The sequence below is a fragment of the Gymnoscopelus microlampas genome (assembly GCF_963454915.1).
Source record: "Gymnoscopelus microlampas genome assembly, chromosome: 11".
Classification (NCBI taxonomy): domain Eukaryota; kingdom Metazoa; phylum Chordata; class Actinopteri; order Myctophiformes; family Myctophidae; genus Gymnoscopelus; species Gymnoscopelus microlampas.
Window position 1 is genome coordinate 18,822,272 of NC_139948.1, and position 25,406 is coordinate 18,847,677.

At 39.9% G+C, this 25,406-nt stretch overlaps 2 protein-coding genes across 2 annotated transcripts in view; both read left to right on the top strand.

Moving 5' to 3' along the window:
* The window catches only part of ypel3 (yippee-like 3), a 10,842-nt gene extending 1,324 nt beyond the window's left edge, over positions 1 to 9,518 (top strand). Inside the window, exons 2-5 of the mRNA XM_084071818.1 lie at positions 698 to 816; positions 2,532 to 2,575; positions 6,033 to 6,141; positions 8,130 to 9,518. Of these exons, the coding sequence (XP_083927944.1) occupies positions 700 to 816; positions 2,532 to 2,575; positions 6,033 to 6,141; positions 8,130 to 8,219 (360 nt within the window). The 5' untranslated portion in view covers positions 698 to 699 and the 3' untranslated portion in view covers positions 8,220 to 9,518. The remainder of the gene's footprint in view (positions 1 to 697; positions 817 to 2,531; positions 2,576 to 6,032; positions 6,142 to 8,129) is intronic.
* A 5,705-nt stretch (positions 9,519 to 15,223) lies between these two features.
* atp6v0ca (ATPase H+ transporting V0 subunit ca) lies at positions 15,224 to 24,615 on the top strand. Its single transcript, XM_084072131.1, has 3 exons — positions 15,224 to 15,477; positions 21,281 to 21,464; positions 23,384 to 24,615. The coding sequence occupies exons 1-3, from the start codon at positions 15,402 to 15,404 to the stop codon at positions 23,586 to 23,588; spliced, it is 465 nt and encodes a 154-aa protein (XP_083928257.1). The 5' UTR covers positions 15,224 to 15,401; the 3' UTR covers positions 23,589 to 24,615.
* The last annotated feature ends 791 nt before the right edge of the window (positions 24,616 to 25,406 follow it).

Consider the following 25,406-nt stretch of genomic DNA (forward strand, 5'->3'; position numbering starts at 1 on the left):
TTGTTTTTTGTCTTGCAGCTGACTGACTGAGTGAGTCATGTCATGTTTGGTTATGAGTAATATTGTCGTTGTTGTGACTTGTGATGATGCAGTCGCTAATGATAAAACAGTGCACTGCATGCATAGTGCCTACCAATAGCACCAAATACGTAAAACAACCTGAATTTAAGTTGTGGTTAGTATATGTAATAGAGAGACAGAGTGAGTAACAATACAACAACCAATGCGTGCAGCTTTGTACCGTGCACAAAGCAGGAAGTAAGCTGCCTGTGATAATATCGCTCATATGTGTGCCTTTTCTGTCTGTCAGAGTTGGATCTGCAGCTAATGGAGCGATATTGTTTGCTGTGCATCTTATGCCACCCAATAACAACATTGAAAGATACAATAAGAATATAAAGAATAATATTAAAATGCTATACTGGAATAAAGTGTGTAGCTATATGCCTAGCAGTCTAAACCAGTGGTTTCCAAACATTTTAGCTCAATACCCAAAAGAGAAATTAGAAGTTTTCCCCGGACCCAAACTAGTGAAAATAGCAGATCTGCGAGCTTGTGGATGTGATATTTTTGGCCACCACGGCCAAATGTATATCAATTTGGGGGCGGTCCTTGACACGAAAACGTTTGAGGACCACTGGTGTTAAAACTATATACGTAATGACCCTGACGCCAGCGTTTGGTCTTTCCTCCTCAGACATGGTGAAGCTGACCAAGGCCAAAACGTTCCAGGCGTACCTGGACTCGTGTCACCGCCGCTACAGCTGTGTCCACTGCCGTGCACACCTGGCCAACCACGATGACCTCATCTCCAAGGTCAGTAGGGTGGACAACAACGTTGAACCGCAAAACGAACGATTTTACTGTACCTTTGAAAATTCATGGAATATTCTCCGTGACCGCCGTCCCCACGAAGACCGACTCATTACATGCACGGGGCTGTCGTAGTATAGGAAGAAAAACAATATCCGCTCGTCGTAATCCATTGCATAGCTGCGGCCATTTCAATGAAGCTTGTTTTTGCCATAAAGCAAGAGGCACGTGATAAAGCGATTTTCCCTCAGGGAGTAAACAGGAACAGGAGGTAATTCATTTTTTTTAAATGAAGTCAATTCCGGGTCTGACGTCATCAGGCAGTGAAAGCATCATTCATAGGATAGATCACAGCGCTAAATTACGTAAACTAGACCATACCCGGTCGGCGCAGCGCATCCGTGGGGGGATATGCGCACATGATCTGGCAACCCGGGAGGCGACATTGTTTGACACATAAACGCTAATAAGAAGCTGAGATTTGATGAAATTGAAAAACGGGCTTCACAGTTAAGTTCAGATGGTAATGGTCAATGGCTGTGTGCAAAATCAGAGCAATTGGTCAAGCCAGTGAGGAGAACCGGGTAGCTTCACCACCACTACAGAGGTTACTAGAATTATAGTAGGATATATGTCCTTGGCAGGCATTGTGTTAAGTCCGGGTAATGTCCAACCACTCTATGTGTGAATGGACTGATTGTCCGGTGAATTTACATTCAGCTTGTGAATGTGTTGATGACACTTCTATTGTCAACGACGACAGGTGGAGCCTCCCCTTCTCCTGAGGTGTTTGGAGAGAGAGAGAGAACTGAAAGAAAAAAAAGTTTAATCATTCTGCTTTTTTTTTGTGTTCGAGTTGGAAATATTCACCGATCAAACATAGACATATCTTTACTACTGATATAGCCTAATTGTAGACAACAAGCTACACCTGACGATTCCCTCCGCAGTGCACGTTATAAGTCACATCTCCCCGCAGAGCGCACTTGGCTGTATATAGAGACCAATGTTCTCTGAGTTGAGTTGAGACTGTTCTTTTTCCAACTCAGAGGAGGACGGCTGGTTTAGATTAAAAGTACTTTGTAGCTTGTGTTTTGCATGGGTGCATAGGCAGCATGTCGAGCAATTCAGTGCATCTGTCATGTGATGTGGAGGCCTGGAAGGAAATGACAAAATATTGCATTTGATCCTCGCATCTCACTCAGGCTGTGCCTGTGTTATATTTACATGGGAGTAGTTAATGTGTGTGTCTACTACCCCGACCCGCCCCTCACCTTATCAAACGGACTATTTATCTAAGTGTGAACGCATCTGACACGGACATTCTCCTGTTGCATGCTAAATAGCCGATCTACAAGCTCACAAGCCTCGCAATTGTGGTATGTTCTGTAGCTCGGCTATTAAAAATAAATTGGGTTTCAATATTAAGTTTAAGTTTGAGTGGTTAAATGTCTGAAAATACACATTTAAAATGAATCCAACATACACTGATGACAGTGCTGTCACACGTGTCTATGAAGCCATCTATGAATATGAAAAAAAGTTTAATGTGCAACACAACTTAATGCAATACGTAGTGGGGGGTCCCTGCTTCATCACTCTCAGCTAAGGGGTCCTTTGGCCTGAGAAACCTTGAAGACCCCCTGCTCTACTTGCTTCTCAGCTGGGTTGAATGTTGATCACTTGAATTGATTCCCACTCTCCTCCTTGTCCTGCAGTCTTTCCAGGGCAGCCAGGGCCGGGCCTACCTCTTCAACTCTGTGTGAGTAACCACAATCATTTTACGTCATGCACTACATATTATTTATTCTCCTTCTTCTCAGTCATGTTTTTGTTACTTGGGCCTGTTTTTCTTGACCCCAGTTTTAAAGAATATAATTTAGATAACATGTAGATAGCAATATATATATATATTAAAGATATTCTTTTGGGCTTTTCTGCCTTTTATTTATAGTTAGTAGTATAGATGGACAGGACACAGGGGGAGAGAGATAGGGAGAGACATGCAGCAAAGACCGTTGGCAACAGGACTCGAACCCGCGGTGCACTGTCAGGCTACTTATGAGCCTAGGTGCCCGGACCAGATAGCATGTTTTTTGACTTGAGTTTTCAGGAAAAAACGTCACATTTTGATAAAAAAAAAATTATGTTTCTGTATTTGTGTAGAACCACCCTTGTTTTCTTTTTAAACAAAGAAAATAGTAGGCACCACAATACACAGAGATTGAGCTAACTTTTCTAATCAAAATGTCAAAGGTACCTGCGACAGTGCAGTACGGAAGAATGGACAAAGACACTACATTAAAAGCATGTTCATAACACGCACCCACGAAAAGCACCTCTGCTTACTGCCTGACACAAGTGGGAAAAGGTCGGCATGCCTACACTTGTCACTGCGACTTATTTAGAATGCCTTGTGAATTAACTTTCTACAGCTATGAAGAGCAGATATGATCGATAGGCCTGTCACAATCATTACATAATCACCTGAACGTCATTTTCCATAATATAAATTATACATCTTTTTATTTGTATCTTCCATGTTCAATGTCAGTAACACAATTCAATCTATATGCTATATGTGACAGTTAATCGTCAACTAAAATGTCATGATCGTGACAGCCCTAACAATCGATTACAAGTACCGATACAGAGCAAGGCCTAACCGAAATTAAAGAGGTATATGAATATAGTACTAAAACTAGATAAATGACCAAATCCAATGCAAACGGCAAAGAAAGTTCTGTAGTGTGTGAATGCAACCAGGTCCTTTACTAGTACAAATACAAAATGCAATGCTGTAGTCTATACATTTATGTAAAGGCACATACAGACGTATTGCATGAACTGCTACTTCACGTAATGCTGTGGTATAAATAAAAAAATGCATGCACATAAATAGTTTAACCCATTAAACAGGGAAAGCATCTGTGTCATTTTATATTTTATATTTTAACAACCAACTATGATTGTAAACTTTGCCTATTAAAAAATAGCAGATACAAGCTCATAGCGCGTTACTTCAAAGTCATTTGTAGAATTGCGTCCTCAGGTCTTAATGGGTTCAAAACTGAGCCGAAAGCTCCGAATCAGAACGTAGGGTCGAATCCCAATTCAGTGAACACAGCACAAGAATGGCAGGTCTGAACCACCTTAGTTGACTACAGCATCTCCTCTGTCATTGCAGGTACACAGTTGTGGACTAACTAAATCAAGTTATATTTTGTGAAATTTGTATAGTAATTAGGGCTGGGACTCGATTAAAAAAATTAATCTAATTAATTAGAGACTTTGTAATTAATTAATCTAAATTAATCGCATTTTAATCGCACATCAATATTTGACCTGAGAACAGTGAGAAAATTTGTTTTCAAATGGATTTTGGTAAACGTCTTTAAGTACATGTTCTCAAGTACTGCACTTAAGTACAATTTTGAGGTATTTTTTACTTTACTCAAGTATTTCCAATTTCTAATACTTTTACTTCTACTCCACTACATCTCAGAGTAAAATATTACACTTATACTCCGCTAAAATTATTTGAAATCTTTAGTTACTAGTTACTTTGTAGATTTTGATTATTATTATTACAAAACATACAGTAACCACTTCAGCCCTATATCGGCCATTAGAAAATAGCCATCTACATGCATTGTGAGCTTGTAGATCTGCTATTTTCAAAAGATTTGAGTACTTTAACTGTTGGTACTTTAAATACATTTTGATACTTTTATACTTTTACTCAAGTACATTTTGAATTCCGGACTTTTAATTGTAACATAGTATTTCTACATTGCAGGTAGAGTGTGTTGTCACTGTTGTTTTATCGTCGTTTAATTAATTAATTAATTAATAAAAATAATCCGCGCGCATGTGACCCGCACCGCATCGCCCCCCCCCCCCCCCCCCCCCCCCCCCCCCCCCCTCTCCCGCGGGGCGGGGGTTCGGGGGGGCAGCCCAGCCAACATTATCAAGCAGGCTATCGGGTGCGCCGTCTTCATTCATGCTTTCATGCACTGCGTTGCCTGCGGTTTGTTGTTGTCTGAGACCAGACGAGACCCATGCATGTTGCTTGGTGCACCGGGACAAACGGTCCGTCTGAAACTCGTCCCGTGAGAAACGTTCCACGGGGCAAAAATAAGTGCGATTAAAATGCGTTACTTTTTTTAACGCGATAATTTTTCTGTAATTAATTGATCGAAATTAACGCGATAAAGTCCCGGCCCTAATAGTAATGTATTGTAAACATTTGGTGTGACGTTTAGTCGCGGTACTGGCCATTTCAGTCTCTGTGGTGTCGCCTAGACTGAAGTGGTCTGGCGGAATCCCTGCAAAAACTAGTCTTGAGCTTTGGGCTGTTCTTCAAAGGCAATTGAGACACTGCAGGAAAGTCATTTCTATATTGGTACATTGGTTCTCAGAAAGTGCCATGTTGGCATTCTTCATTACAAGCTGTGTATTGTTAGCTGTAAGCTAACTGGGTCACTTTTGGGTTATGCACCTACTTGTGCGAGTGATGCTTGCTAATATGAATTTTATTTCAGGATAGCTGGAAGGACAAAGATATCTAAACATTTTTTTGCCACAAAGAGCTAAGTGCCATCTGAACAAATCCAGGGCTACATGCATAATACAAGTGCTGTGTATTCATTGATATGGTTTGGAGGGCCAAATTAAGTGCCATGAGGGTCCTTGAGGGTGTAAAGATTAACGGATTTATTACAGTAAAATATGGCCATTGAGTGATGTATCATGTAACATGATCTAAAATGTGCTATTTATACTTGAACCGAAACATGTCGGGCGGACACCTTGTATGTCTTTTCAGGATATGGAAACAAGAATCTGTGTTCCAGGGTATCCAATGTAGTCATTATGTTTTCATTGGTTAAATATTTATAATACCCAAAGACACTTATTATAGGCACTTATTATAGGTCTTTATAGGCGAACATTTCCAAAAGTAGTAAAGATAGCAGATCTACAAGCTCACTTGTCGCAAAGCGACACGTTGTAAGATCTAAAAACCTTGAGTGTGGCAGGTTGTGCGGTAAGTACTGGGAGCTGATGGTGTGTGGCACTCCACCTCAGAAATCCATCTTGGGTCTAGCGCATTGTAATGGCGTTAGACTCCCGCGTTATCGGCTGATACCGACAATAAGCCTCTCCGACCGACGTACTTACTTAATTACTATATTGTGTGTTGTGGTTGGTTTCAGAGTGAATGTGGGCTGTGGTCCCGCAGAGGAGAGGCTGCTGCTCACCGGACTCCATGCTGTGGCTGACATCTACTGCGAAAACTGTCACACTACGCTGGGCTGGAAATATGTAAGCACACACACACACACACACACACACACACACACACACACACACACACACACATTCTGCCTGTCTGTCTGTCTGTCTGGAACTCTAGAACGGTGGTTCTCAACCTGTGGGTCGGGACTCCCAGGCGGGTTGGTGCCTGGGGGGGTGGTGGTGGGGGGGGGGTCGAGGCCTGAAAAGGTTGAGAACCACTGCACTAGAAAACTGATCCACTACGCTGGGCTGGAAATATGTAAGCACACACACACACACACACACACACACACACACACACACACACACACACACTAGAACATGGGTGCACCAATGTTTACAACAGTGACCCAGAAATATCCATCCATGCTTCTTGAGTCGTGACCCAATAACTCACTTAAGTATTTACTCAGGATAATTAATTAGGCCTAATTGTTGAACATAACATAAAAATCCCATTATTGAAAGCTAAATAAAGGCATATAAAAGGCCTAAAAAAATAGGCTTTCTTTCACTGCACCCGGGGCAAACAAGCAACATATTTTGATCAAAATCAAGACCTTCTTGTTTTTCATGGCACCAAAGCCCGCTTTTAAAATACAAAAACGAATGTATGCAACTCGCACTGTTCTAGTAAACAACATGGGATTATTACGCATTGCAGTATGTTTAATAGTAACTCCATGTAAGTGTGATTCTCTTTTGCAAAGAGCAAGTTACTACATGATGCCATTAAAATGTACGGGTTCAACAAACCAGCTCTGCAACTCCATAAAGTATACTACATTTAACGCAAGTATCTGCTCAACGTTTATGATTAGTAAATACAAATGAGGTTGAGCTAGATAGTTGAACCCAGACTTAATCCACTTGAACACCATCCCTATTCTGGGGAGAACGTTCACCCAAAATAGCCGATCTACAAGCTCTGCATCACGCGACGCGTTGTGAGCTTGTAGATTGAACAAAGAGCGTACCAAGTACAGTTGCAACTCAGGTCCATTCAGTATCTGTTCACTTCCCCCCTAGTAGGCTACTGCGGGTGTAATGCAGGTAATCAGCGTGTTGCCACTTGCCAGTAATCAGCAGTGTTGCCACAAGCGGCCTGGTCTATGAAAACAAGCCCAAAAGAAGCGACTAGGCTAAGTTGTACCACTTTACATCAGCTATTTGAAAATATGTAGATCTGTAAAATTATTGAAAACATATCTAATTTTGAAAAATGTTAACACATTGACTGCCTAGATCGAGTTAACTCGATATTAGCTTTTCATCACTTGCCTGCCAAGATCGAGTTTTAGCAAAAATAATTTTTTTTCATAAAAAAAATATATATATTACTTACTTTTTTTTTTATTTGACCCAAAGACCAAGGAGATATGAATTTTCGAAGATCTTTACTCTCATCCACTTCCTTGTTAACTTAAAACTTTAAAATTTTGTATCTCGGCTCCTGAGTACTTTTTTTTTTTCATTGAAAAATCTCTGGCATGAATAACAATAGGCAGTGAAAATAATTCAGGCAGTCAATGTGTTAACACAAATCTTGAATGGGGGCCGCTGGCACAAAATATTTTCAGATGGGGATCCGTGGACAATACATCTGGGGGTCCTTGACACGAAGACATTTGGGAACAACTGGTTTAAAAAACATTAGGAAGCAAGCCCAAATACAGTAAGCCACTTTAAAAACAAGCCCAAAATCACTTATTATAAGCAGACGTGGCAACACTGGTAAACAAGAAACCCGTTCATATGGGGCTCCAACCTGTCAGCGTGTCACTTCGTGCCGCGCCGCGAGCTTGTACATTGCTGTTTTTGAGAATGTTTGAAAAAATATCTAAAATGTTTGAAAAAAGGTTAAAATATAAATCTTCTATTCTGAAGGTCCCTGGCACAAAACATTTTCAGATGGGGGGTCCGCGGCCAAATACAAAAACGTTGAGAAGCACTGGCTGTATCTGACACAGTCTCTCTCTCTCTCTCTCTCTCTCTCTCTCTCCTCCTCTCTCAAGGAACAAGCCTTTGAACTGAGTCAGAAGTACAAGGAAGGGAAGTTCATCATTGAGCTGTCCCACATGATAAAGGACAATGGATGGGACTGAGAGAGGAAGCCGTCAGCTTTTATTCATGACCCCCTTTCAGACGTCCATCCTGTTGGCCTCAGAGGGTTCCCGCGTAGCCTCCTCATCTCGCATACGAGCCATAGCTATGCAACCCTTCCACTTCATACAGCTTTGCCAAGAATAGCATGAGACGCCTCCTCTTTTGATCCTCTCCATATGCGTTTTATTTCCCCCACAACTACGAGAGCACATTTGCTTCCATCGAGATATCCCAATTCTTTAGTTTTCGCTGGGACATGGAGTGAGCGAGTATGGGGTTTGCGTGTGTGCGTGCGTGTGTGTGTGTGTGTGTGTGTGGCCAACAATAGGAGAAGTAGACACACGGGCAGGTATTGCATGTTGGGGTTGTACGCAGTCTACGCACGTGTGTTGTTTGAGTGGTAGCAAACTATCAGCAACGGCAGAACCGTCTTCACTTTGCGGGAGAGTTCATCTAGAAGTGGTTTCGCTTCGAAAGAACTGACCTTACTACAAAACCAGATGCAAAGAGTTTGGTGTACTGTTATGAGTTTTATGCACATGTACATCCATGTACGAGCATCACTGATTGGCCCAGAGTGAAATATTAAGGCTTGTGTGAGTCACTGACACAAGTTAATGGGGAATACTTGGTGCAATAAGAGGGATGTTTTTATTGTACATTTGACAGTTAACTTTTTTTTATTGTGAGATTAAGCTTGGATTTATATTCTGTCTGCACGACTGTGTCGTTTGATAAAATATTTGCAATTCACGTCAGCGCTTTTTTTCAGATCGAAAATACGTAATTTTTGTGGAACGATACAGCCTTGCGACGCGGTAGGAATTAGCCTTAACAGTGGTCCTTCTTTTATCGTCCAAAGGCAATCAGGGTGTTGATTCATGATTTCATGTAAAAGACTGCAAATCTCTTCAGCAAGAATACTTAAAAATGGAGTATGAGTGTAATCTGCCTGTGGGTATACATTTTAGCGTATCTTTTAATGGGAGGGTGCGTGTGTATGCAGTGTGTGTGCTTAGATGTCGCTAGCTAGACTGTGTTGAGTAACACGTGTCTGGGGATCACATCTAGTGTTTCCACTGTAATTGGGATATCCACTTTTATCTTCATTGCTTTGAGGTCTTATAACGTGTATATAACCTTACATTGAGCAGCCCATGTGGACACACTTAGTACTCAATCATGTTAGATTCAAATGTAATATTATAAATGAATGATGTAGCATATTTATGGCAATTTTAAGTCTGTCTTTCATTAAAGTGTATTAACCTGAATTCTCTCATTAAAGTACAGTATGTGGTAAAGATGTCTGTCTTTTTGGATTTATTTCATCTCTTAATTACATGAATGTAACCCAAATAAGGGTTACATTCTGAGTTAAATGATTTCACTGTGTGGGTGTGCGTGGGCGGGCGATATGACTTCAATATCCCGCTTATTTCAAACTTTTGCCTTGATTACGATTAATGAACGATTAAATGTTTTTTTATTTTATACAGTGAAAATAGCAGATCTACAAGCTTCTTGTCGATTTGTTGATATATAAGAAATAAAAAAGATATCATGTATTTAAAAAGCTTCTTGTATAGGCTCTATGCACAGCAGCCATATTGGAAAGAAAGTGGGCCTCTTTTTACTTCCTTCACACTTCCTTCACACTTCCATTCTGGTCAGGCTGCTGATATTGTGCATGTTGGCTCACTAGAAACACTCCATTTTGGTTCCCAAATGGCCCCTTATGGTGAGTGTGTAACTCTGAGAGTGTACAAATGGAACCAAATGGACCCGTAAGGGTCCATTTGGTTCCATTTGTACACTCAGAGTTATGGGGGTCCTTGAAAATAAGACAACCACTATGCCACACTAAATGGAACAGAGCATTGGTAACACCTGTGAAGGAAGTAAGGAAGGGGCCCAATTAATTCCCAATATGGCTGCTGTGCATAGAGGCTATTCCCCTGGCCCACGGCTCTTCTCCACACTGTACTTAGGTGGGCTTTTCTCTTTAGCTCAGTGAAACGGAGTTACTTTGCAGATTTAGATTATTATCACAGAACATACACTAACCACTTCATCCCTATATACTTTGGCTTTTTGAAATGTACTATATACTTAGGCTATTTGAAAATAACGTGTCGCAAAGCAATACGTTGTGAGCTTGTAGATCTGCTATTTTCAAAATATGTTTATACATTTTGAACACTTGTGAAATGGGACATACTGCATGATGGAGTACTTTAAGTATATCTTGATGCCAATACTTTAGTACTTTTACTCAAGTACATTTTTTTATACCGGACTTTTATTTATTATTTCTACATTGTGGAATTGATACTTTTACTTAAAGGGCAAGACCACTTTGGTAGAGGTTTGGGTTGTGTAGTTACCTTGCCATGATGTAACTCCAAAGGTGGGCAAGAAATAAAAAATAATTGCTCTATTGATTAGAAATTGATAATTCAAAATATGCTCCTCATTGACTTACATTGTACGGTAAAACTGCTCTCAAAGTCACTCTTTTACCACATAAACGAACACAAACAAAGTTGATTCAGACAATATAGAACATCACCAAACCCAGTACTGTTTTTTTTTTTTATAAAAATGTCAACTTCCTGTTGATTTTGCCATTTTTAATAAGTAGAAAACCTGGACTGGATCTGCGGATCCGGATCCAGATCTTCAAATAGTAAAATCAACAGGAAGTTGACATTTTTATTAAAAAAACAAACAGTACTGGGTTTGGTGATGTTCTATATTGTCTGAATCAGCTATGTTTGGGTTCATTTATGTGCTAAAAGAGTGACTTTGAGAGACGTTTCAGTGTACAATGTAAGTCAATGAGGAGCATATTTTGAATAATCAATGGAGCAATTATTTTTGATTTCTTGCCCACCTTTGGGGTTACATCATGGCAAGGTAACTACACAACCCAAACCTCTACCAAAGTGGTCTTACCCTTTAAGTAAAACATTTGAGTAGTTTTTCCACCACTGGTAAGTATACAGTATCGTAAGTCGGCATACAGTGATCTTCCCAAAATAAATGGTAGACAACACTGTCTGTGTTTATTCATTCGTGTACCTTGTTTTCTTTTATTACTATTTTCGTCCAGTTTTTAGTTTTTGTGTCTAACCTTGAATCAATGATCCAGAGGTGTTTATTTGTCACTCATACAGCTAACTGTTGGCAAAGACCGTGTTAACACGATATAACAACATAATACTGTAAGCATAATAGAAAATTAATAATTAATTAATAATTAATTACAGATTAAATAAAAAATAACGTTAAAGGTACAGGCAAAACGGCAGGTATAAAAAAAAACTCTTAACCACTTAAACCCTATATGGTTGACCGGAGTCCCTCTGGGCTCTATACTTGTGTATTTTCTGTTTAGTTTTTTGTTTCTGTTTTGAAATTGGTTACTGATCTGTATGTGTGCTTCTCGAGTCATCTAACTTGACCTTGGTCTTTGACACCTGTAAATGAGAGCTTTACTCTCATTCCTTTGAAGGATAGCATATACACAGTGGACAATTAGCCAGCAGATGGTGCTGCGGATTCTATCCTTTATGGCCAACATTAAGAAAACAGGATTCATGGCCTGGTCATAGATCAAAGAGATGGATGTCAAATGAAACCATTCATGTGTCCTGAAATGAGCAGTTTGATTATTGTATTATTGTGAGTAATCTCTTGTTTTTGCAGAAAAGTAAAACAGTAGAGATTCCAAGAAAGAGAAAGACCGAGGTCAAATTAGACTACTTTAGAAGCACACATCCAGATCAGTAACCACTTTCAACCCTTGCATCCGTATTTGGGGCATTTTAATGTTATGTGGTCATTTTCAAGCCTTTTGATAAAGACAGTGGAGACAGGAAATGGTAGAAGAGAGAGATGGTGAAGGATTTGCAGCACAGGGCCTCGGGTCGGAATCGAACCCCGGCCGGCTGCGCAAGGACTGAGCCTTTATGGTATGTGCTTTACCTGGTGTTCCACCGGGGCGTCCCAATTCATATACCAACATTTTTAGATAAATTCCAAAATAGTACATCTACAGGCTCTACACATTGTGGGCAATTTTGGGCATGGTTTTCTGTAGGCCTATTGACAGGGAAGAAAATCTTGATACTATGTAGTGGTGTAAAGTACATTTACTCAAGTACTGTACAATTTTGAGTTTTTTTTTTTACTTTACTGGAGTATTTACAATTTTCAGTACTCTTACTTCTACTCCACTACATCTCAGAGGCAAATACTGTACCTTTTACTCGACTACGATTATTTGAAAACTCATGTTACTAGTTACTTTGTAGATTTTGATTATTATCATAAAACATACATTAACCACTTCAGCCCTATACATTTCGGCCATTTGAAAATAGCCGATCTACAAGCTCACAATGTGTCGCATTGTGAGCTTGTAGACACTGCTATGTACTGCTATTTTCAAAAGATTTTTCAATATTTTATAAATTTAAAAACTTTTTTTTAACTGGACATTCTGCAAACTGGACATTGAGTGCTTTCTACTTTTGGTACCTTAAAGGACGACTTCACCACTTTTCAACATATCTTCATATAATAGGTCCTCACTAATGCTAATGATAAAATTATACCATTTTTTTCTACTTGGTCTGTGTCTCATAGGAGGGCTGTGGACAGTCCAGAAACCCGTCTACCAGTGACATCATCGTTAGGCAGGATTTTTTTTCCAAAAAGATTACAATTTCTTTATTCAGATTTTTATTAAGGCGAGAACAATGGGATATATTATTGCATTGCAACTTTCCGGGAATACAAAGCCTGCAGTTTCTATTAGCTTGGATTCCCCATCGATGATGTCACTGGTAGACGGGTTTCTGAACTGTCTACAGCCCTCCTCTGAGACACAGAAAAAAATTGTACCATTTTATCATGAGCATTAGTGAAGACCTATTATATGAAGATATGTTGAAAAGTGGTGAAGTCGTCCTTTAAGCACATTTTGATACCAATACTTTTGTACTTTTACTCAAGTACATTTTGAATTCTGGACTTTTACTTGTAACAGTTATTAAAGGACGACTTCACCACTTTTCAACATATCTTCATATAATAGGCCCTCACTAATGCTCATGATAAAATTATACATTTTTTTCCTACTTGGTCTGTGTCTCATAGGAGGGCTGTGGACAGTCCAGAAACCCGTCTACCAGTGACATCATCGTTAGGCAGGATTTTTTTTCCCAAAAAGATTACATTTTTTTTATTCCGATTTTTATTAAGGCGAGAACAATGGGATCTATTATTGCATTGCAACTTTCCACGAATACAAAGCCTGCAGTTTCTATTAGCTTGGATTCCCCATCAATGATGTCACTGGTAGACGGGTTTCTGAACTGTCTACAGCCCTCCTGTGAGACACAGACTGATTAGAAAAAAATTGTAAAATGTTATCATGAGCATTAGTGAGGACCTATTATATGAAGATATGTTGAAAAGTGGTGAAGTCGTCCTTTAAGCATTGAGTATTGCTTAAGTAAAAAAAGTACTTTTTCCATCGCTGGGAACAAGTCATGTGAATGAGCTCAGAGATCAGTGAATAGTTGTGGGATTCTGACACACATACAGTAGACTGCACTGGGTTAGTGGGGAGTTGTGTGTTGGTGCATGTGAGTGAGGGGCTAGTCGGGGTGCTGACAGTCATATGACTGAAGATGTGAAGAAATCAATGTATATGCACTACAGATACTGTAGAACTGAAATGCCTTGCACTCTATGAATAAACGCAGTGGTGTAAAGTAAATAAGTACAGTAGGCTACTGTACTTATATTTTTTACTGGAGTACTTCCAAATTTCAAGACTTTTACTTCTACTCCACTACATCTAAGAGACAAATATTGTACTTTTACTTTACTTTGACTTTATTACAAAACATACATTAACTACTTCAGCACTGTATTATACTTTGGCTATTTGAAAATAGCCGTAGAGGCTCACAACGCGTCACAATGCAACACGTTGTGAGCTTGTAGATCTGCTATTTTCAAAAGATTTTCAAGATGACGTCCACGATGGCTGCTGGGAGCTTACTATGTCATTCATTACTCAACCTAGAAAGGTGTTTTTTATGTCTAAACCCTTTAGGGCTCAAGGAATGTGACTGAATCAGTAAAATTACCATCAGTTAATTATGAATTGCCAAATCCACAATCTTTGTGATTTCTTTCTTCTGCTATTTTCGGCAAATGTTCCCCTAATAGGGATGCTTGGGTTCAAGTGGTTAATGGGGTAAAAAAAAAACGTTCCTATCACACAAAGATTTGTTGGCCCCCCTGTAGGACCCCCTAGGGGTCCCGGGCCCCTTGTTGAACACCCCTGCTCTAGCTCTAGAGATGATATCAGGAGGTTAGGGATGACAAATGTTTAAGAGACCAACTAAGATCATTGTGTTTTAATTTCTCATCTTCTGCAGACATTTTGAACTTACTGTCTCTAGAGAGAGAAGTGATCTGAAATGACAAAATACAGTACGTGTTATTTTAATAATAATATGTTATTTGTAAGTAACGCACTTTATATTTGACACAAATCTCAAAATGCTACATTGCATTAAAGTCAAGAAAAAAATATTTCAAATCTTGTTTTTCTCACCTCAGTCCACACACATTGTAGTTGTTAACTACATGTTATTATTCAGTGTTATTTAGTATTAACACTGAAACATTGAGACTGCATGCAGGCAGTGAGTGGACTTGCAGCAGAACATACCACAAGCACAACACATAATGTACACAATTCTCCATTTGAAACCCCGCTCATTTGCGTGATAATACCCCAAAGTGTCACCTGGGATTTACTCGCTGACAAGACAAACTGATAAAAAAGATCATTCGAATACAATAGTTTAAAAATGGACAGCAAATAAACGAGCCCCTCCCCCCGTGACAACAGAATGGACCCTTCCAAGACGTTAGTCACGTGACTTTTTCCATTTCGCCATTTTCCTCTACTGCTGCACCGGCGTTCTTGTTGAAGAGGTTGTAATACACTGTCTGTCCTACTGTCCTCTGCTCTGTGTGGATCACCATTAAACCAACCATCTGCAGCTCGAACCAGACCAGACCAGACCAGACCAAAGCCCTTCCTCCTCCCACACACACAGCAGGGAAAGAAAGAAACACACCGTGCTAGAATGTCTTCATCCGAGAGCCCCGAATATGCCCCGTTCTTCGCCGTGATGGGAGCCTCTGCGGCCATGGTGTTCAGCGGTAATTATAACCAACCGTTAATTCATGGTGTTCAGCGGTAATTATTACCAACCGTTAATTCATGGTGTTCAGCGGTAATTATAACCAACCGTTCATTTCCCTTCTATTTCCGGCCTTCATCATCACGCTACATGGATGTGTTTTTGTAAAAAATAATAATATATATATATATATTTAGATATAGATATATATATAGAGATATAGATATAGATAGTATATACGTGTCAGGAAAGGTATGTTGTAAATAATATGTTGTTGAGAATGATTAGTGATTCGTGAGAGCAGGTTTGGGGGGGGGGGGGGGGGGGGGGTGATGATGATGATGAGGATGATGATGGTGTGAGGTAAGCAGCTCACACACCTGTCAGTGAGCTAGACTAGAGCGGTGGTTCCCAACCCGGGGCTGCGACACCCCGAGGGGTCGCCAAATAATTTGGGCGGGTCGCCAGGTGATTTTCTTAATATTATGCTAAAAGAAGAAAATCTTAAAAATGTAATTATGATTATACAAATTAAAACAATCTGTTTTCTCAGTTTAAGTTTAAGCAGTATACTTACTGCACAATGCATTAAATTTAATTAACAGGCAAAAATGTGTAGAGGAGACGAGAGAGAAAGTGTGATATGGGTGGGCATGACGACACTGCCATTGACGTCACGTCCATCAAACGAGGCTGTCGCTTGTCAAAAAGAGCTGATCTACAAGCTCATGTCTCTCAGCTCTGGTTGGCAAGCGACACCACCGTGCTAGCTAGGCACGTCTGCTAATACCTAATGGCTAAGCAAAGCCTGAAGTAACAGCAGGCTGGGAGGAGCTGTGTGTGTGTGTGTGTGTGTGTGTGTGTGTGTGTGTGTGTGTGTGTGTGTGTGTGTGTGTGTGTGTGTGTGTGTGTTTGTGTTTGTGTGTGTGTTCATCTGAACAAATGTCAGATCTTGATCGGCATGTTTCATTATGTTGTTTACACCAGTGGTTCTCGAACCGTTTAAGTTGAAGGACCCCCAGGTTGTTATGAATTAAACCATGGACCCCTATAAAGTGTACAAAGTATGTGTCTATAACTGAGTTACAGACTTGTAAGGGTCCATTTGGTTCATAACCATCAATCATTTAGCTGGGGACCCCCTGAAACCCTCTTGAGGACCCCTGGGGGTCCCCAGACCCCACTTTGAGAACCACTGGTTTACACCCAGGCTGGCTTATTAAACAGGCAGCATTTGATTTGTCTAAACGGGACACTCCCGCTGCCCAAATGCGTTCGATTTCTAACCTTGGCTGCATGGCAATTGGTAACGCTAGAGTTGGATACTTTTCCAGGTAACGTTAACCTTTGTGAAGCACAAGCCTAGGTCACCTCTTCAGTCAAGCACCTAGTCATTTTGGACTTAGAGGTACAAGAAACCTGCTTGTTCAAAGTGAACATTGTTTTCCATTGTGCTGCCGATGCCACTATCACCATAATGATAAACAGTTGTACATGGGTGGCTCTTTATTTGCTACTAATGTCAACATTTCACCAGTTATCTGCTCAGTGATATGGGACCTTATGTTTAGCCTGTTGCCTCATTATCGATATGAGGTTTGGGAAAGCAGGCGGACAAGCAAGTTGGTAGCACTCAAAGTCACAACTGTTTTGGTCCAGTTAACTGGTCATTAGGGATGCACAATTCATTGCTCATATTGGTATCGGCCGATATTTACTTTGAAATGCAATATCTGTAAAATTGGTATTAGCAAAATGATCACTATTTTTTGCCAATATTATATTTGATCATTTTTATGTTTGAACGTGAACCTGAGAGAAGCTTTTGTGATGATTGTGATCAGTAGTCTGGGGAAGCTTTCCAAAAAAGTCTTTACAAATAAAAGCAAAACTCAATAGCAACAGAACAAGATTGCCATAAGTGGCATTCACAAAAGGGTTTCTTTCAACCTATGTTACACCAAGGCCTTGTTTCAAATTATATTTTATTTCAGGTCTATCAGGTAGAGGTTTCTTTCGATTTTCAAACTGTTATCTACTGTTGGGGTAGAATCAGATCAGTTGGCCCTGAATACACTGCCTATAGCAGGGATAGACATTAAGGGAAATTTGTCACGGGCCCTCTGGGATTTTCAAGGTCACTGGCCCCACCATTATAACCACTGGCCCAGGACATTCGTCAGGTATTGATCATTGATAGAGATCCCTACTTTTCCCCTAAAATAAACAAGCAAAAACCTCACTTCTGCTCCCTATTCCATATCATGTTTAAATAATTTTATTTTATAACTACTACAACTAGCTACTACTACATTTCTATATAGCAAATGTTCATTATTAGATTATTATTAGAATAATTGTATGATAATCATTCTAAAAGTACCCCATTCAGATTAGGGAAATATCTAGATTCATAATATTACATCTATGAGCATCTTTCTCCAGATGAAAAACTATTAGGGCAAATACATTTTTGCACACTTTTTTAGCTCTATAAAAGACCTCCCATGTGGGGTGTCTACCTCCTTCTCAGAGGAGGTCCATGGTTGTATGGTTATACATTAACTAATCATACATCATTTCTAATGAAATATTTACATCAGGGGATGGTTAGATCTCTGTCTAATTATACAAATTGAATGGTGAAATTAGAAAAAATATATTAATTACACAAAATGTACAATTTTCTTAAATAAATAAGACATACTCCTGACTTGGGCTTGATGTTCTTTTCCTTGACATATTCTGTACTAACACGATAAAAGAAAGGTGTTAATTAATATGAAAGGAATTAAGCTGCTTCTTATGGGCTGTATCAATATGTTATGTTTATTGAGGCCATCATTATAATTTGCACACATGATAAGTTGTGTGCCTATTTATCCATTATTCTGTTGTAATAATTATGATCAGTATCACCTGAACACAGCACTCTGTATGTCCCTGAATGTTCTGTCACGAGAGACGGTGCAGAACAAGCCCGGTTTATACCAGAGCCGCGCGGTTAACTTAGGTGATCGACAGGACCACAACGCGGATGCAACGCGTTGAGGGCTTGTGGATCGGCTCCGTTGCCGCACGACTGTGGTACGACGAAGCAAACATCTGGCAATAGCTTTTAGTAAACGAGACTGCGTCCAAACCATACTGTGTTGGGATGCCACACAAAATAACAAGACGATGTCTTGAAATATACAGGTAGTATTGCAGAGCAAGCATGACAAAAGTTAAAACATGTTTTGGATAATTTTGTGGTAAGTAAAACCAGTCTGGCCACACTGGGGTCTGTGTTTCAAGGGATGTCACGGCAGACAGTCAAATATCTACCATGGCGTAGTTAGATTAAATTAACTCACTGCCCATAGCGTATGGAGGCGCAGGGCGACCAGAAAGAGACGGTTTGGGGGCACGGTGGCGCAGTCGGTAGCACTGTCGCCTCACAGCTAGAAGGTCCTGGGTTCGATTCCTCGCCGGGGACGGTGTGGGCGCTGGGGGGCGTGTCTTCTCCGCGTCATCAGCGCCCATACCCTAGGTGGGGTTGGCGAAAGGGCCTACTCTGTGTGGAGTTTGCATGTTCTCCCTGTGTCTCCTAGGGTAGTTAATACCCTCACAAAAACATGTTGTAATCCTGGTCGCTATACCGCCTCCCCCATGACAGCCGGGGAGCCTGATGGAGGGGAAGGGAACTGGTTAGAATAACGTGTTCCTTCCACGCGCTACGTCCAACCGGGGAAACTTCCCCCCTGTCAGGTGACAAGAAGGTCAGTTGGCTCTCATGCATTGAAGGAGGCATGAGCTCGGCCCTGGGCTCCCTAGACTGGTGGGTGGAGTGTAGCGCCCAGGATCACTTAGAAAATTGGCGTCATCGGGTGAAAAAAAGGTTTACAAGGGTTCGTGGGATAAAAAAAAAAGAAGAAAGAGACGGTTTACCAGAAAGGAGAAACACTTAACAACATAACCAAATTGTATTGTTTTAAAAACATTTTGAAGATTAATGAAAAGGATGACAGGAAAATGTCTTCTGAGAGCCTGCTGGAGTAGCCTACATGAACGTGCGCGTTCATGTACGAGGGATCGAGCGAGTGAACGAGCACTGAACTGCTTGCAGCCATGTGGGGCAGAGCGCTACACAATGCACACTGACAGCACACAGCTCTGTATTTGATATCGGGCTCACGTAACACTATGTTTTATCGGTAATTACCGAGACGATTTAACTGAAATCATTACAAAACACAGTATTACAGGGAAATTATGTAAAATCATTAGATGTTTTTATTTTATTTTCAAGCCATTCTTTTCACTGGCCCCATCGGGCAAATGTCTGGTACGTTCTGCTGGCCCTGACGGTTTAAAAAGTACATCCGGGCAACCGGGCCATTTATAATGTTGTATTGCCTAATTGGATTCATTGAACTTGCTCACTGCTCTGAATTCGTATCTTGACCTCTTTCCCATATAAATCTGGAATGAAATGTGGAATTTGTGATATACATGTACATGCAAACACAAACCACAAATGGCCCCTCTCTCTTCTCTGCATTACCTTTACTATTTTCTATTGTGAAAATTGACATTAAAAAAAACTTTTGGCTGATGAAAGTAATTGACACGGCAAGTGATTTAGAGTAAAGGGCACATTCAGAGTTATAATGGAATCAATCGAGTTCATGGCCCTTGCAGACAGTCTCATGTGTTTTTCGTATTGGTCAATTAGACTGGTTTCGATTGCAAAAAAATACACAGCCAACGCAATTTCAGAGTAGCATGTGTTCGTTTAAAACTTCCTCACATGACCTCACATGATATCAAAGCCATGCTTTGGAGCCTTGGCATTGTGAACTTGGTAACGAGACTTGGAAATATTATAAAATGTAAGTAGAGCATAAACCCCTTGTTTTCAAGGGGGCACTCAAACACAAAACTTGCAATAGAAACATTTAAAATGAGGAAAAAAAAGAAAGCACAGTGGTAGATAGAAGATCAGTGGTTCTCAAAGTGGGGTCTGGGGATCCTTCAAAGGATTCCAGGGGGTCTCAGCAAAAAAAGCATTACAATCAGTTTAACCACCATAACCCTGTTTTATACTTTGGCTATTAAAAAATAGCCCGATCTACAAGCTCACAACGTGTCGCGAGCTTGTAGATCTCTTATATTTTTGAAAAATCTCAACGCTTTTGAATGATAAAAAAAGAAATAACACCACAAATCTCTTATGGGGGGAGGGGGGTCCCTGGCACAAAATATTTTCAAATGGGGGTCTGTGACCAAAATAGATATAAATTTGGGGTCCTTGAAAACCACTGCGATAGATGAGTGGATACTGCATTGAGCACATGGTCGCAACATACCTGGTTTGATTCTGGCTGGAGACGTGGTGGATGATGTCTTCCCTCCTCTCTACTATCTCTCTCTGCTATAAATATACCAATAACGTCCCATAGATAGGCCTGTCACAATTATTACATAACCGCCTAATTGCAATTACTTAGCTATTTCCCCCCCAAAAAATAAGTATAAAATTATTAAATATATCAGTAATTTCTTTATATATTTAAGTGCAATTTTTGATTACGAAGCCTAAAAGGCAAACGGAAATTACATTCTTATTCATATGTTCAATGCCCTAAAACAACAATTACATCGTTAATCGCAATTATCTGTATGACAATTAATTTGTCAACTTAAATGTTGTAATCGTGACAGCCTTACCCATAGATGATACAAATCAACACGGGTGTTGGCCCACATGTTTAAAGTGTTGAAACTCTTTGACTTGATTCTTTTCAAATGACATTCTCTACACATTCTTGTGTTCACAGCATTAGGGGCAGCATACGGGACGGCCAAGAGTGGCACGGGTATTGCTGCCATGTCTGTGATGCGGCCAGAACTCATCATGAAGTCCATCATCCCTGTGGTCATGGCTGGTATCATAGCCATTTACGGGCTGGTGGTGGCCGTGCTCATAGCAAACAGCATCTCAGAAAGACTCACCCTCTACAAGTAAGACCTCCGATATACTGCTTTGTTGTGTACACAGTCTTGTGGAAGCAGCCGTTAAACGGGAAAGGAAATAGATGTATTTTTTGTTTTTAGTAGTATTTCCCATCTGTTGTGACAATATCTTACTCACCGGCTTCAATATAGCAGTTTTGGACAGGGCGACGACTAGACGTCTATTTTGACCAGCAAACACAAGCCTCAAATTTTGGTTCTATTTCAAAAGACTCGTCAACATCTTTGTTATACTGTAGCCGCTTGAATAATCAGACATTGCAAATGGCTGATTATCTCTTATCTCTAATTGTCGTATCTATTATCTCTTGGGCAATAATGGCCAATCTAAAAAGTTAACGTGGCAACAAGTGGTATTTTCCTTTCATTCAGGTTATGTTATTGATCTGAAATCACTTGCATGATGACTGAGTGCATGTGTCTTGATTGTCAATTAGAAAATAAATGAAGTAAAAAATGTATCTAAACTGAAAGTGTCTGACCAACCATTGTTTACAAACAACAGACACGTGACAGACACGCTTGTCTGTCGTGAGAGACACGATAGTGTAAGAGTAACTATACATAAGGAAAATGGTAAATAACATGTTGCAATGTTGTACGCGATGATGCTGTATAACTTGTAGGGATAAAAGATATATTTAATTTACACATAGAGCTCCCCCTCTAGCCCTCAGCTAGAGCGCTTTTGAGTCATATTAGAAGATACTTGTAATGTAATTGTAGGGATGGGAATTTGGGCTTTTAAAAATGTTTTATGTTATTTTGGTTAAACGTTGCATGAGGTCATATTTGTACAAATTAACATTCCTGCAGAGCTTATCACAAGCCTTGGACACATATTTGTATATAGGACAGCTGACGTCAGTAGCCTACTTGAACGCAGCAAAACCAGCCGTCTCAGTACAGACAGCCCACAAGATGAACAGCGTCCAATGAAAGTGAAATAGTCTGTCTGGAAATGTTTTCTAGATGTCTCTTTATCAGCTATGGTTTCAGATCAAAGCCTTTAAACAAAAATGGAACTTAACTGGAGTTCATATGCAGAATACAAAGCCTTAACGTGCTACTTGTTTTGATGTTACTATAGACCTAGTTGGATAAATCAAACAGGATTGACGTTCATATACCGTTGCTGCTGAAAAGGCAGTTCAGCTGCCACTACTAACAGCGCACATCAGCACCTCAAAGAAGTGCGTGTCCCACATTAGAATGAATTAACTATTGTTAATGTGTTAAATCCAGTCTAAGAACTGCCAATGATCACTTTCAAAGAGAGAACGAGCATGTAACACTCCAAGAGTCTTGTATGAGTTACTGTTATATACGATATTAAACGCCCCTCCCTAGTTCATTGATCTAGAGAGGTCAGCATTATAATCCGGTGCAATACAAAAATGTAAAGTACAGTAGAGCCTCATTTATACAAACCTGTGGGATGACGGTCGTTCGGGAAATCAGAATGTGCATGGGAAAGAAATGATGCATGAAAATATCTAAGTCGTTAGAATCGTTTTTCTTTTTGGTGACAGAACAATCCTGTCACAATTATTATATAATCGCCTAATCGCAATTATTTTAGATAACCATTCAAACATTTTCCAAAAATAGCAAAATTAGCAAATTATTAAATGTCAGTAATTTATTATTTGTCATATCAATTTGTGATTATGAAGCCTAAAAACCAAACATAAATTAAAATTATATTCATATGTTACAATGTTCAATGCCACAAAACACGATGAAATCGTTAATCGTAATAATGTGTGTGACAATTAATGGTCAACTTAAATTTGTAATGGTGACAGCCCTAGACAGAACTTGCTTGGATGGATGGGCCACTTGCTCACCGTGGGACAGCATTTTTGCTGTGTGTTGACGAATAAGCTACTTTGTTTTCCCAACAGGAGTTTCCTCCACCTCGGAGCTGGTTTGAGCGTGGGCCTCAGCGGTCTGGCAGCTGGATTCGCCATCGGCATCGTGGGCGACGCTGGTGTGAGGGGCACGGCCCAGCAGCCCCGGTTGTTCGTGGGTATGATCCTGATCCTCATCTTCGCCGAAGTCCTGGGGCTGTACGGCCTCATCGTGGCCCTCATCCTGTCCACCAAATAAGCGCCCCGCGATTCAGCCATCTCATCCATTCCACCTCAAAAAGCGGCAAGAACAAAATAGGAGACTTTTCACCTAATTCCGTGACACCTGCACTTCTGACAGGAGAGGATGGCCATAATGGTATGGTTGTTAAGTCAGCTCCTGATTTTTCAACAGATATGGTCTTCCATATTGTTTAAAGCCATCCCTTTTTGTCAGGTGTTGTGTATGCAGAGGAGCGGGTGTGTGTGGAGATGTGTTACATGGGTTGTTTTGGGATGAAGTGTGGAACCGTCTTCATGATTGTTGTGTGATCTTAACCTGTACAGTGGTCCAGAGTTCCTTCCCCTTGTATATGTAGTAACCCGTCTGTGCTGTAGGTGTGAATATCAGCATTTACCCCTCCTGTCCACCTTTTTCCCCTCCCTATGTTTTTGTTGGTCATTTCAGGTTAATACTGTCAATGTCAGTAAGAAACTGACAAAATGCACATTTTTATTTATTTCTTTTATTAGGTGGGGAGGGGGGCATTTTCAAAACATAATGGTGAGGAACTGTTAAGGCATAACTTGTTTTCTTTTTTTTTTTTTTTTTCACTATTTATGAAACCTGAAGTTTTTGAATTGTTATTGAAACTGTTTAAATGGAATATGGTTTACTGAATTCCCTATATACATACATAATATAAATATATATAAATATATATAAATGATCTGTGTATAGTTAGATGAATTGCACTGTGGGTTATTGTTCAAAGTGCTTGGAGTTCCTCTGGATGTCACGTGTGGTATTTACAGGAGGGTGTCGCTGACATCCAGATGTTGACATAGGGTTTAATTGCATTTGTGTGTGTGTGTGTGTGTGTGTGTGTGTGTTTGACCTGAGAGTGTACAATGCGTGCAAGTGAATACGTGTTTAATATGACATTCTCCAAAACACTAAGTAGCGTTTACCTGTAGTGCTGCCGTCTTGATTTCGTTTTAAGTTGAGAGCTCACTGTTCAGCCATGCCTGTCAGATTTCCAAATAAATCTCAACCTCCTCCAGAAGCTCAACGTTCTTAAGTATTTATTTTAATTTAATGTGTAAACAAATCCATTCCTGACAGTGAGTTGGTGTGATGTACGCAACAGATGCTTGTGTATGTTGTGTTGCACCTAGACTGATGCAACACATAAAGACTTTTAGCTTCAATGTGTGTGGACTTAAATCACAAATGTGATATCAATGTTTTCTGTAGTAAAAATAATAATTAGGTCAATGTAGGACTGTCACAATTATTACATAATTGCCTAATCGCAATTATTTGAGATAATCGCAATTCATTTTGCTTAATCGTTTCCATGTTGAAAAACATTTTCAGAAATGGTGGAAATGGCAGATCTACATCACAACATATTGTATTGTAAAATATTAAATATGGTGTATTTTGACCATAATACGAGGCATTATAGATTTTTCATACATCATTGATTTGGAATATTGATCATTGTCATTTCTTTGTGTATTTAAGTTTTTGTCATATCTGCCCTAAAAACCGCACAATTAAATCATTAAAGGGCAAGACCACATTGGTAGAGGTTTGGATTGTGTAGTTACCTTGTCATGACGTAACTCTAAAGGTGGACAAGAAATAAAAAATAATTGCTCCATTGATTAGAAATTGATAATTCAAAATATGCTCCTCATTGACTTGCATTGTACGGTGAAAAGGCTAGTTAACATTTAAAAAAGAACTACTGGGTTTGGTGATGTTCTATATTGTCTGAATCAACTTATTGTTAGTTTACATGCTAAAAGAGTGACTTTGACCGTACAATGCAAGTCAATGAGGAGCATA